The sequence below is a fragment of the Naumovozyma dairenensis genome, chromosome 2, assembly GCF_000227115.2.
Source record: "Naumovozyma dairenensis CBS 421 chromosome 2, complete genome".
Taxonomy (NCBI): Eukaryota; Fungi; Ascomycota; class Saccharomycetes; order Saccharomycetales; family Saccharomycetaceae; genus Naumovozyma; species Naumovozyma dairenensis.
The window spans coordinates 193,216-206,673 of NC_016480.1; the positions used below are offsets into that span (position 1 = coordinate 193,216).

The window sequence follows — 13,458 nt, forward strand, 5'->3', positions numbered from 1 at the left end:
CTGTAGTTGTCAAAAGATAACGTATAAGTACTTTTCTACACGATATCATAAAGGAGTAAAGGAAACCATTCTACCTGTTGTATATTAGGAACCGTATTCTGAAACCAATTCCACGATGGTCGATTCAGTGAATCCAATTGCATCCGTACTAGAATCAGCAAGAACCATAACCATGGATGCGGCAGCTGTTGCTTCTTCTAAATTGGGTGAATCTTCTTATACCCAATACTCTAAAAAGATAACTCCCAAGCAATTGAGAACGATGTTGAATTCAAGAAATACAAGAGATCTAAAAGATGCTATGAAAAGAATCATATCATTGATGGCTTCCGATGACACCTCGACAGATTTATCAAGTTATTTTGCAGATGTGGTTAAAAACATTACGTCTAATGATATCAAGATTAAGAGGTTGATTTGTATCTATTTGCTGAGATTTGCTGAAAGAGAACCTAATTTGACCTTATTATCTGTGAACTCTTTACAAAAGACTATATCGGATACTAATCCAGAGGTAAGATGTTTTGCAATAAGAAGTTTATCTGATATGAAAATTGCATCATTAAATCCAATGATTTTATATACTCTAAAAACATCAGTAACAGATCCTTCTGCATTGGTTCGTTATGAAGTAGCATTTGCTCTATTGAAATTGTTCAAGAATGATGAAGAGGAAGGAGAGTTCCGTGAAGAAATTTCAAACTTATTAAAGGATTTATTAGCTGATGCTGATCCACGTGTCATATCAGGTGCCGTTATACTATTAAAAGAATGTTTCCCATCTAACTTGGAATTGTTACATGGTCATTTCCGCAGATATTGCAGAGTTTTGAAAGAGATTGATTCGTGGGCACAAGGTCCCTTAATTGATTTGTTAGCCAAGTATTGTAAACAATATTTACCAAGGCCAATGATTATAGACTGCTCTTCAGAAGAGGATGGTTCTGCAAAACAGATTCCATTACCAGATAATTGTTCTGAAATTCCATTCATGGCCTATAATGTTTCATATGATCCCGATTTGTCACTTTTTCTTGATAATTTGAAAACGCTAATATATTCGCCGAATCCAATTGTAATATTGGCATGTTGCAATGCGTATTTTCAATTAAGTGTGCCCAGTCACATGATAAATTCTAAATTCCCTGATGCGTTAGTTAGATCATATCTTTGTTCTTCCAACGCAGGACTAAAAGATACAATTTTACAATCCATTATTTACCTCTCTGCCTTAGAACCTACATTATTCCAATCTCACTTAACGCAGTTCTTTTTATCTCCAATTAACAACAATAACATAGGAATATCGTCATTAAAATTGCGAATCCTTTCCAATTTAGTAAATGCTACTAACGTTAAAGGCATTGTAAAGGAATTACAACATTATATCATATCATTTAATTCGAAAAAATATTCCAAAATAATAATTGAATCATCAAATGCGTTAGCTAAATGTGGTCAACTTTCTACAAAATTAGAAACCTACATAATGAATTGGTTCATTGAACTAATGGAAGATGAATGTACGAATTTAAAGCCATCAGTGTTAGATGTCATTGTAAATATAATTCGTCAATTAGTTCAAAATGAACCCAGAAGGCATCTAGCTGTTATTTTGAAATTATCGAATGTACTAAATACTCAAAAGACAGCATTAGCAGATAATGCACGCGCTGGTATAATATGGTTGTTTGGTGAAATTGCAGGAATATGTTTTGATATTTGTCCTGATTTGTTAAGACAATTGATACCGAATTTTGTTGATGAAGGAGTGGAATCAAGAGGTCAAATATTGTTATTTGCTGCAAAATTATTATCATATGATATCGATAAATTTAAAGAGAGCCATGGTTTAGAAGTAGAATATGATTTTAAAAATTCAAGAATTTCACAAATGTTTAATGCAGTTCTTTTCTTCTGTAAAGTGGATGATGAATTCGATGTTAGAGATAGAGCAAGATGTTTTGAATCATTATTCAATTCGAAGAAATTTGAAATTGCTTCGTTATTATTACAGGCACCTAAGCCGTTACCGTTATATTACTCACAAATGAACGGTACACGACCTGGGCAGAATAATGTGAATTTACCATCGTCTATTGTGGGACTTGATCAAGAAATTCAAAACTACTGTAAATATATTCCTTGGACCTACACCGCTTCTGAAGATAATAATACAGCAGCTGAAGAAGGAAGAGAAGATATTAGATCGGAATCGCCTGTGAAGGATTATTCTAGATACAAGAAAAGTTTTTCTTCTTCCTCATTTATTAGTAAATCCTCTTCATCATCCAGAGCGTTTGCTTCTTCGAATATACATGGGATTACTAATGGGATTGACCAACTTGATCTTAAGAAAGAGGGTTCAGATACCATAACACTCAATACTGTGCCCTTTAATAAGAAATATAAATTACAAAGTTTAGATGAATTCTTCCAAGATATACCTGAGAAACCAAAACCCAGACTAAAGAAAAAAATCATCATTCAAGAAGAAGAGGAAGAGGAAGAGGAAGCGGAGGAGGACGATGAAGAAGATTCTGATGAGAGCGGGACTTCTAGTGATGACGGTGTTGATGATGATGACACTGATGACACTGAGAGTTCGAGTGATGAAGATAGTTCAATTGATGAAGAATTACATCCATAATGGTGATTTTGATGTTACGTGCGAATGTCGATATATATATATAAATATTTAGACGTTAAAAAAGACGAGATAGATATAGAAAACATTTTTTTTTAGTTATTAAAAATATATAAGGTATTTATCATTAAGAAAAAGGGGAATGGAAAACAAAAATTATTATAGAAGTATCTATAAATATTAGTACACAAAAAAAGTTCCTTATCATTAAGCGGAACGAAGAACATTAACAGGCAGAAATTATTTTTATCTTTTTCTTTTTATTACTTTTTCGCTTTTATTTTTTGTTTTGTTTTGTTTTGGAATATAATCACAGGCATAAATTACTTATTGGGGATAGAAACGGGAAGTAAAAACGGGGTATGCTTCTTTTCTTCAATACATGTATCTAAATTCAGGATTCATGTCACTTAATTTTTCATCATAAGGAATAGGTTCATTCATCGATTGATAATGATCAATGATAGCTTCTTTCCTTTTATTTTCTCTTCTATATAATAAGAATTGGATAACAGTCATTATAATTGATAAAATTTGGAAACCTAAACAAAGAGAAAGACCTTTAGTATATTTTGGTTTATCACTTGCAACGAAGATTTGACCAGAGACTAAACCAGAACCAGAACCCAAAAATAAATTAATCCCCAATGCAGTTGCTCTTTTGAAATAATTACCATTGTTACCACTTAACCAGAGACAATTACAAGCAGCATTAACGTAGATCCCCATACAAAGGATATAAACACCGAAATATCTAACACCATGTACTTGAGAGCCCAGGACAATAGAGATACCAGTTGCTGTAGTGATACAAGCGCCGATAATAAATGGTGATCTTAATCTTAAATGATCTGACCAAACAGCACAACCAAAGAAGACAAAAGCTGTTAAGAAATATATAGGGACAGTCATTAATTGAGCTCTAACGTTAGTGAATCCCATACTTGTAATAATAATTGGTAAGAAGACAGTCAACCCAAAAGTAGTTAAATCTATACCAAATAATGCAACAGCAGAAATCCAAGTCTTGATATCTTTAATAGCTAATTTAACTTGGAACCAATCGAATTTTTCATCGGGATCAAAAGTATTCATAGTCTTGTATCTATCTACAATATATTGACTTTCCTCCTTTGTGAAGAACCAAGAATCTTCCAAATGTTTACTTAAACCAAACACGTAAAATGGTACAAAACCAATGGAGATAGCACCTTCAACGATATAAATATATTGCCATGAACTCAATGATCCATTAATAGTGGAACAGCCATAGGCAATCAACCCACCGAATGAGGAAGACAAACAAGCAGCAGCGAAAATGAAAGCAAATCTTAAAGCGTATTGTTCTCTCCTATAACAAACTGATAGATACATATTAATTGCAGGATAAATCATACCTTCGAATGCACCTAATAACAATCTTACTACAATTAATTGTGGGTAATTTTTCACCCAAGCAGTACATAATGATATGACACCAAAGCATAATAAACAAAGTGACATCATTGTTGGAGGTCCCATAATTTTCAATAAATTGGTACCAATTGGGTCGAATATGACATATGTACCGAAAAACACGGTGACACAGACATTATATTGCGTTCCTACTAGACCGATATCTTTGGAGAGCCCAGCTACTTCTGCGTTACCGATGTTTGATTTATCTAAATTTGATAAGAAATATAGCATACCCATTAATGGGATTAAAAACATATCCATTTTTTTACAAATCTTCCTTTCTAATGGATGAGATAATGATGGGAGTCCATCGTCGTCAGTGGTTGTTGCTTGAATTTCTCTTTCTTTGGCAAGTTGATATTTTTCTTTATCTATTCTATGATGGATGGAGTTAATATCTGATTCATCTGTTAGGAATGACACTATATTATTTTTATTCTTATCCTCATTTATACTAATATTATTTTTCATATTATTTTTCATATTATTATTATTATTTTCATTATCGGTATTGCTTTGAGTTGGACCAAAGAGAACTTCGTCGACATAAACTTGCGATAAAGTATCATATTTTTCTTCAGACATGGTGTGCTGATGGTTAATGGTTGACTACGATATGTGTAACGATTTCTTGAGGAGGTTTTTGTCAGTCTTTTGAAGTAATAAAGTATAGCAATAATGGTATAATTTTCCAAAAAATAGTATGAATGAGTGTTCTTTATATTTTTTCACTCTTTAGGGACGAGACGGACAGGCAAGTGTGACAGCTTTTTAATGTGCGGTGGAAAAAGGAAAAACCGGACAGGGCCTTTACTTGCGGGTGCGGGTGTTTCTGAGGAAGGGAAAGGGAATTACACACCAAAATTGGATAGATGACTGTTTATGGATGTGGATGTCGATGTGATTGTGGTTGTGGATATATATGATATGAAATCCTAATGGAAAGAGTAAGAAGAAGAAAAAGAGAAGCAATGGATAAACAGAAAAGTATGCAGGGTTTATATAGGTGTCTTTTTTATAGTTATTTTATTGTTAACGGCTGTGAAGAAACTAATATGTATACGCAATCTCCAATTTCTTTAAAATCCTTAGAAAAGAAACCGGGCGCACACATATGTAAAGTGGTAATTGATTTGCCCGGTTTCTGATGAATTGAATAAAGGTGGTGTGACACACGGACAGAGTCAAGTACGGGTTTCTTTGACCTGTCGCACAGGAAGCCTGCCATAATAACCTATTTATGCATAATAGATATGAAGGGATATACAGAGACAAGAAAATACATCAAGGGCAGGAATAGCGGAACAAACTAATGCTATAGGCGATACAGTAACAAACAACGCTTGTCATGAGTGCTCTATGTTTAACCCAGCCCCACTCTTCTGTTCACACTAACAAGAACATAATATCAGCCAAAAGTAGGGATTGACAAAAGATCATGTTCTTCTTAGCATAAGCTATCCAAAGTTATACTTCTATAGCCCTGTTCTATTTAATTGGTAATAATAACACAATCTTATTTCATCTTTCTACGTAGTTGTCGTAATTTTTCGCTTCCTTTCTTTTTTCCCTTACTGTCGTCCGCGTCACTGCCCGCGTCGCTTTGCCTGTCTCTGTCGCTGTCACCTGAACCTGGCTCCACTGAAAAAAAAAAAAAAAATATAATTAGCTGGCGCAATAAAGGAAAAGGGGAAGAAGAAAAATTAATACGCACGTACAAACGAGGGCAATGTACAGAAAAATTCACAGGAAAAGAGAACTCCAGATTCCAAAAATTCGGCTACGCTCTTGAATTAAATGTCAGCTTCCTGTTTTTTTCTACGTACATGTAGCTACGACAAAAACGGAATTACTACATAATTGAACTTCCTCTTTTTTCTCTTATTGTTCATTGGCTCGAATTTTCAGTTGTAATTTAGAGAAAGACAAGAGTAAGCCAGGACATCCTATGTCAGAAAAAATATATATAGAATACTGTTTGACATAGTCTTGATTCTTACTCCTCCCACTTTAATTATTTCTACAAATGCGTCTTTTTTACTTCATTTTACAAACAATCAATATATGACAAGAATAAAATTTTGAGCTATCTACCTGCTATGTAAAAACAAAATAGCTTAAGATGAGTGAAAACACGTATAGATTTAGGTAACAAACTTGTCAAAGAACCCTTTTTCAAGTGTAACTAGACAGATGTTGTTCTTAGCTCAAATAGTATCTTGTATTTTACGATAATATTCGAAAGAGAATCATTCATGCTCCTTTTATTTTACATTTTCGAAGACTTTCCTTTCTCGCTCGCGCGCCAAACTGTGTCACAGACTACATCAAATCACTTCGCGTCACAGTATTCCATTAATCAGACTTTTTCGACACACAATAATAACCACCCCACATATGTAAAAAACCTTCAGAGTAATAATATTTTCTTATAGAAGTCATGTGTATGGCAGTAGCCTTGGAAAAATAATAGGCTAATAGATTTGAAGATAAAAAAAAACTCCACTGCAGTTAATAGAAAAATTCAGCAACAGGCAATTTCGAGAAACGTTTTTAAAAAGGCACCTATTAAAAAACTATTGTATTCTATCACATAGAATCATGTCAGGGTTTTAACTTCTTTCAAAAAAAGAAGCTCACTTGGGCCTGACTTCTTTTAAATTCTGGGTGACAGGATATTTATATAACCCTACGCTCCGAAGCAGTAGTTCATATATAGTTATAGGTGTCCCATCTGAACGAAATATTTAATTGACTACAGTACTGTCATAAGAGTGATTTATTGTCCTTCTTAATGTTTAAAAAAGGTCAGTTTTTGGGGAAGTAAATGAAAACATGTGTAAATAATTATAACAGGAAAAACGAAATTTTTTAGAACTCCAGGCAATTAATATATTATGTCCAGCTTCATGGTTTTTATTGGAATATATGGTACATATATGTTGATTTGCTAAAAGGACATTGATTTACAGACACACAATATTGCCGTAACGTATGGTAGATATGCCCAGACGACCAGGAAAAAGAAAATTATCACGATGAGATATCAACGAGAAATAAAATATGTTGGAAATTAGACATAACTGTCCTTTGGATCAGTTAAATTGGGAGAAATATGTGTTGCAATGTTACTAACACTTTTTCAAGGTATAACCAGTCGTCCTCTTTTAGCATTTGCCAAAGAGTACTATACATAACGTATACATATATCTATATATCTCTTATATATTTTATTTTCTCGATGATATCTCATCGTGAAAATATTCCTTTCTCTTGTTGCCTCGGCATATCTACCGTACATTACGACAATATTGTGTGTCTGTAAATCAATGTCCTTTTAGCAAATCGACATATATGTACCATATATTCCAATAAAATATATAAGAGATATATAGATATATGTACAAGTTATGTATAGTACTCTTTGGCAAATGCTAAAAGAGGACGACTGGTTATACCTTGAAAGTGTTAGTAACATTGCTACACATATTTCTCCCAATTTAACTGATCCAAAGGACAGTTATGACTTATTTCCAACATTTTTATGACCCATTAGGATTAATCACTAGTTAGGGGAGAGATATATTGCAATACGTAGGAAGATCCCGAGATGATTTCTCGTTATTCAACACATTCCAAGATTAAGGTATACAAAACATCAAACATTTGTTCTAATAGTGTAGTGGTTATCACGTTGCCTTTACACGGCAAAGGCCCCGAGTTCAATCCTCGGTTAGAACAATTATTTTTTGAATTTTTTTTCTCCGTTTTCAACTTTTTATACGGATTTTATACATACACTCTCTATTCAGAACAAAAAATAAAGTCAAGGGTGTTTTTCTTCATAGTTGATCAAAGCATATTTTTTTATTGATAATACTCATTAGATAAGGATCAACTGTTTTGCTTGTTTCGACATCAGTTTTTGATATCAAAGCAATATGGGTGTTCATTCATTTTGGGATGTAGTTGCAAGAACGTCAAAACCAGTACGTCTCGAATCTCTTCAAGACAAAAAGATGGCAATCGATGCCTCTATCTGGATATACCAATTTTTAAAGGCTGTTAGAGATGAAAATGGGAATAAAGTCAAAAATTCTCACATTACTGGGTTTTTCAGAAGAATTTGTAAATTATTATATTTTGGTATAAAACCTGTATTTGTATTTGACGGTGGTGTTCCCGTTTTGAAAAGAGAAACCATTAGACAAAGAAGGGAAATTAGACAAGGTAAGAGAGATGATGCTTCAAGGACAGCTAAGAAAATATTAGCTTTACAGTTGTTACAGAAAAATAATGGCACTCAAGATGGACAAACATCTCCTGGGAAGAAGAAAAATGAATCTACTAAAACTACTAAAAATACTACTTTGTTTAAACCAGATGATGATTGGGATTTACCTGAAATAGAAGGATTTAAGTATGATTTAAGTGATCAAAGAGTCAATACTGCTAAGAAATTTGAAAATGTTATTAGTAATATGGATGATGAACTAGATACTATTGATTTGGATTCTATTAATCCTGCATCAAAAGAATTTGAAGAATTGCCAAAATCCACTCAATATATGGTTTTATCCACTTTAAGGTTAAGATCAAGATTAAGGATGGGTTATACAAAGGAACAGTTGGAAGATATATTCCCAAATAGTTTGGATTTCTCCAAATTCCAAATTAATATGGTGAAAAGAAGGAATTTTTATACTCAGAAATTGATGAATGTAACAGGACTTCACGATAGTGGTGCCTCAAAATTGAATGATGAAGTTATCAATAGAATATCAGGGCAATTACATAAAGAATATAAATTACAGAAGACAGAAAATGGTTGGGCCCTAGGGCTAGGTGAAATGGATGGATCTGAAGTTCAGAAAGCTATTATATTGGATAAACCTAGTAATAATACAAATACTGAAGTCCATACTCAGGTAAATGACACACATACAAAAAGTAAAAGTTCGGTACCGCAAGAGGTTAAAACTGAAGATGAAGATGAAGAAGACGAGTTCGACTGGGAAGACGTAGATTTGAAAGCAAATAAGGAAAAAGAAGTGGAAGATTTTTCGCTAAGCGCAGCAAGATTACCAAAACTAGATGAAGTTCGACAAGCTGTAGGCAGCCAGTCATTCTTAGATACAAGACCAAATCAAGTATCACCGCTTAAAAAATCACAACGTTCCATAATACGGCATGTCGATATCAACGACGAGAGTGATCATAGTGATAATGATGAAGATTATTTAGATCAAATTGAGGAAATAGAAATGATGGAAGCGTATCAAAAATCTCTTCTAGATGCCCGTACCATGAAGGCAAAAAAAACAAATAAAATCGAGGACTCCGAAAAGGAGAACATTGCTGAGCAGCAAACGAAACAATTCCTCGCAACATTACCTGATGAGATTTTGAGTAAAGAAAAAACGGTGACATCGAAATCAATTAATAATGTTTCTTCGACGATTACAAATGATGTTAAAGTTTTGCCACCCGTTGTTCCCCAAATCAACAGCAATGCTACACATCCTAATTTAACTGAAACAGAACAAAATCTAAATTTCATTGTGGGAAAGATTCCCAATAGTTCCTTCCTTTTCCAGTCACCCACTAGAGAAATAATTAACGAAGTAGATGAGTCTGTTTCTGAAAAAGAAGAAGAAAAGAAATTACCTCCACCCGAAGTTCCAGCTTGGTTTCAAACAGTTTCAAATGTTGAAGCGACCAATCCATTTACAACATCGAATTTTGTTCAAGATAAGAAAATTGCTGACTTAAATTCTAACGAGAAAAATAACAATAACGCAGATGGTGATTTCAAATTAGTTTCAGGGTTTGATGCAGAAGATCTATTAGAGGTACAACAGAATTCAGCTCCACTAATTGAAGATGACACACTTATCGAAGAAGTACAACCAACGACAAATATAGAGACGAAAGAAGATAGTGCAGAGAATAATGACATTGGAGAGAGTACCACCGAAAAACCGCAAAAAAGGAAGCCATTAATCTTCAATTATGATTTCTCAGATGAAGAGGAAGAAAATCTTACTGAGAATATTAGGAAAGAACAACAAGAGTTTGAAGCCTTTAAAGACCTAACATTATTGAACGGCAAAGCGTCAGGGTCCACTAGTAGTCTAATTGATAAAGCTTTCATGGAAGATGAACTATACGAGCAGCAAATGAAAGATAAAAGAGATTCTGATGAAGTTACACCAGATATGGTTCAAGATGTTCAAGACTTGCTTTCAAGATTTGGTATTCCCTTCATTGTCGCACCTATGGAAGCAGAAGCCCAATGTGCTGAGTTGTTACATTTGAACTTAGTTGATGGAATAGTAACTGATGATAGTGATGTATTTCTTTTCGGGGGATCAAAAGTCTATAAGAATATGTTCCATGAGAAAAACTATGTGGAATTTTATGACAGTGCATCAATCCTTAGAAATATAGGGCTGGACCGTATAAATATGATTGAAATGGCACAGCTATTGGGTAGTGATTACACAAATGGTGTTAAAGGTATGGGACCTGTTTCAAGTTTAGAGATAATTGCAGAATTTGGTAACTTGAGAAAATTCAAAGAATGGTATGAGGAGGGACAATTTAACGAAAAAAAACAAGAAAATGAATCTAAATTTGAAAAAGATCTTAGGAAAAGATTAGTGAAAAATGAAATAGTTTTCGATTCTAATTTCCCCAGTGAATTAGTTAAAGATGCGTATTTAAATCCGGAAGTTGACCATGATAAAACAAAATTTATATGGAACTTCCCAGATCTGGATTTATTAAGAGAATTCCTCAAAAGGAAAATTGGGTGGCCGCAAGAGAAATCGGACGAGGTTTTAATCCCACTAATCCAGGATATCAATAAACGTAAAAAGCAAGGGAAACAAAGGAGTATCTCGGACTTCTTCCCAAGTGAATATTTGGAAGGAAGTAATGCTATGAACATGAGTAAAAGATTAGCCACAGCTGCAGGAAAGATGAAGAAAAGAAGGATGGAGTAGAAACCCATATCTCTAACCATTAGTGATATATCAAAGACATTATAAAGAAATAGTGTAAGTACATATTCTTTTTATAGATATTCAGCATTGAAAACAAAGTTACTTTATATGTTCTCTATCGAATTAGGTATTATTCAATATGTTAAACCTGAAAATGTTCAGACGCGAAAATCAGACGTCGCATTTTTATATGTTTTGCCTTTAGTCATCGCCGCATTAATAATAGTCGATGGACAAACGGCACCTTTATTTTAACTGAGCATGATTTGATAAGAACAGGAAGATTTATAGAACAAACCTTTTAAAGGTATTCATGTCTCTTCCTTCCATTTCATGGATATTTTGACACTAACCAACCAAGCAGCTATTGACAAGAATATGCCCATTAGTTATGAGTAATAATGCAAAAGATGAGTTGACTTTACAACAACGAATGTTAAGTGCTTGTTCAGGTTCTCTATTAACTTCGTTGACATTAACACCGATGGATGTAGTTAGAATTAGATTGCAACAACAAGAACTATTACCAGATTGTTCCTGTGGACCCATAGAGAAAGTTATAACAGCATCTGTCAGTAAACAGAAACTAAAGACAGATTTATCCACAGTCCAAGCAAAGTTGGTAGCACCGATAATAAACAAGAATAAATTGTTTTGGGAAAGTCCATGCTTTCAACAACTTAATTGTAAAAACTCGTCGGTACGGTTTAATAGTACTTGGGAAGCCTTTACAAAGATATCAAAACTAGAAGGGATTACTACATTATGGAGAGGAATTTCAATTAACCTTCTCATGGCAGTTCCTGCTAATATTGTCTATTTTACTGGTTATGAATACATGCGAGATAATTCACCTATATCTAAAAGTTTTCCTAACTTTAATCCACTACTCTGTGGGGCGTTTGCAAGAATAGTAGCAGCTACTGTAGTGGCTCCTTTGGAACTAACAAAGACTAAATTACAAAGTATACCGAGGTCGTCGAAATCTACAAGTTCATGGATGCTAATAAGAGAATTGCTAAAGGAAACGAGGCAAGAAATGAAAGTTAATGGTATTTATAGAGCTCTTTTTAAAGGTTTAGAAATAACATTATGGAGAGATGTCCCGTTTAGTGCAATATATTGGGGATCTTACGAATTTTGTAAGAATCATTTTTGGATAGATACAGATCCTTCTTTAAATGTAAATTGGATCCAGTTTATAAACAGTTTTGTCAGCGGTTCTGTGAGTGGTACTCTTGCTGCCATTTTCACACACCCGTTTGATGTAGGCAAAACAAGATGGCAAATATCATTTTTTAATGCACCGGATAAAGCACTGGTAACAAGTAGTAAGAACAATAAAGCAGTAGTTTCGAAAAATATGTTTAAGTTCCTGGGGAATATATGGAAAACTGAAGGTGCAGGCGCGCTATATGTGGGGTTATTACCGAGAATTATCAAGATCGCACCCAGTTGTGCAATAATGATCTCTAGTTATGAGATCTCAAAGAAAATATTCAATTCATAGATTGCTACAAGCATCATGAAGCTGGGTCAATAATTCACTTATTGTCGATAGGCAGCATGATTCAAAACCTGATGAACAAGTAAAATTATTGTGACGAACCATTAAGTTATCCCTGTAAATAATATATGTGAGTGAATATATGTAGCCTGTATCAACCCGTTGAATCACGGTGTGGAACATATAAGTTAACAACGTAATAAAATAGCAGATTGGAAAGAGTTTCACTTAATACATAAATACATTCACATAGTGAATCAAAAGTATACACTAGTAAGTAAACGTTGGGTAATCATTAAAATACAACGGCATGAATAACAACACTGACACTCGAGAGAACATTGATAACTCTCAGGTAGACGAACAGAGAGCAATACGACTGCTAGAAGATGCTGATTGTACGTACGTGAACTATGTAGTGTATTCGGAATTCATAATGAATCTAAAATAAAAAAAATGCCACCTGCCAGAATTGAACTAGCGACCTCTGCATTACAAGTGCAGCGCTCTACCACTAAGCTAAGGCGGCAAACCTAACATTTTTTCTCTAGCAAGTTTGGTTCTTCCAACTTCAGACATAAGATTCAATAGTTGTTCTTACTATTGGTAACTGTTAGAGGTTTTATTTGTTTTTTGTCTAGTAGTGATATAGATGTGTTATAAGATTTGTTGTTATCTTTTTTGCATCAATTCACGTCTAAGAGTTCATGAACTAAATACTTCGAGGAGCAGTCGACCGCCTTGTTCGCAGTTCCCATTCTAGGAACCTAGTACCACTTAGTAACTCGATACCTAATAGCCTACTAGGAAGCATATCCTCCAGTACGACGCACAAGGTT

General features: G+C 33.9%; 4 protein-coding genes and 2 non-coding genes across 6 annotated transcripts; 4 read left to right on the forward strand and 2 right to left on the reverse strand.

Moving 5' to 3' along the window:
- Positions 1-115: 115 nt before the first annotated feature.
- Positions 116-2,650, forward strand: APL6 (AP-3 complex subunit beta; the record flags this gene model as incomplete). Its single annotated transcript, XM_003668314.1, has 1 exon — positions 116-2,650. One exon carries the CDS (start codon positions 116-118, stop codon positions 2,648-2,650), a length of 2,535 nt encoding a protein of 844 aa, XP_003668362.1.
- Positions 2,651-3,022: 372 nt separating this feature from the next.
- On the reverse strand, positions 3,023-4,690 carry TNA1 (Tna1p; the record flags this gene model as incomplete). The annotated part of the gene is made up of 1 exon (XM_003668315.1): positions 3,023-4,690. One exon carries the CDS (start codon positions 4,688-4,690, stop codon positions 3,023-3,025), a length of 1,668 nt encoding a protein of 555 aa, XP_003668363.1.
- A 3,083-nt stretch (positions 4,691-7,773) lies between these two features.
- Positions 7,774-7,846, forward strand: NDAI0Btrna16V. The gene has a single exon. It is a non-coding gene; the product is annotated as a tRNA-Val (tRNA).
- A 200-nt stretch (positions 7,847-8,046) lies between these two features.
- RAD2 (ssDNA endodeoxyribonuclease RAD2) lies at positions 8,047-11,112 on the forward strand (the record flags this gene model as incomplete). The annotated part of the gene is made up of 1 exon (XM_003668316.1): positions 8,047-11,112. One exon carries the CDS (start codon positions 8,047-8,049, stop codon positions 11,110-11,112), a length of 3,066 nt encoding a protein of 1,021 aa, XP_003668364.1.
- A 391-nt stretch (positions 11,113-11,503) lies between these two features.
- MTM1 (Mtm1p) lies at positions 11,504-12,622 on the forward strand (the record flags this gene model as incomplete). The annotated part of the gene is made up of 1 exon (XM_003668317.1): positions 11,504-12,622. The coding sequence occupies one exon, from the start codon at positions 11,504-11,506 to the stop codon at positions 12,620-12,622; it is 1,119 nt and encodes a 372-aa protein (XP_003668365.1).
- A 454-nt stretch (positions 12,623-13,076) lies between these two features.
- Positions 13,077-13,148, reverse strand: NDAI0Btrna18T. Its single transcript has one exon. It is a non-coding gene; the product is annotated as a tRNA-Thr (tRNA).
- Positions 13,149-13,458: the final 310 nt, after the last annotated feature.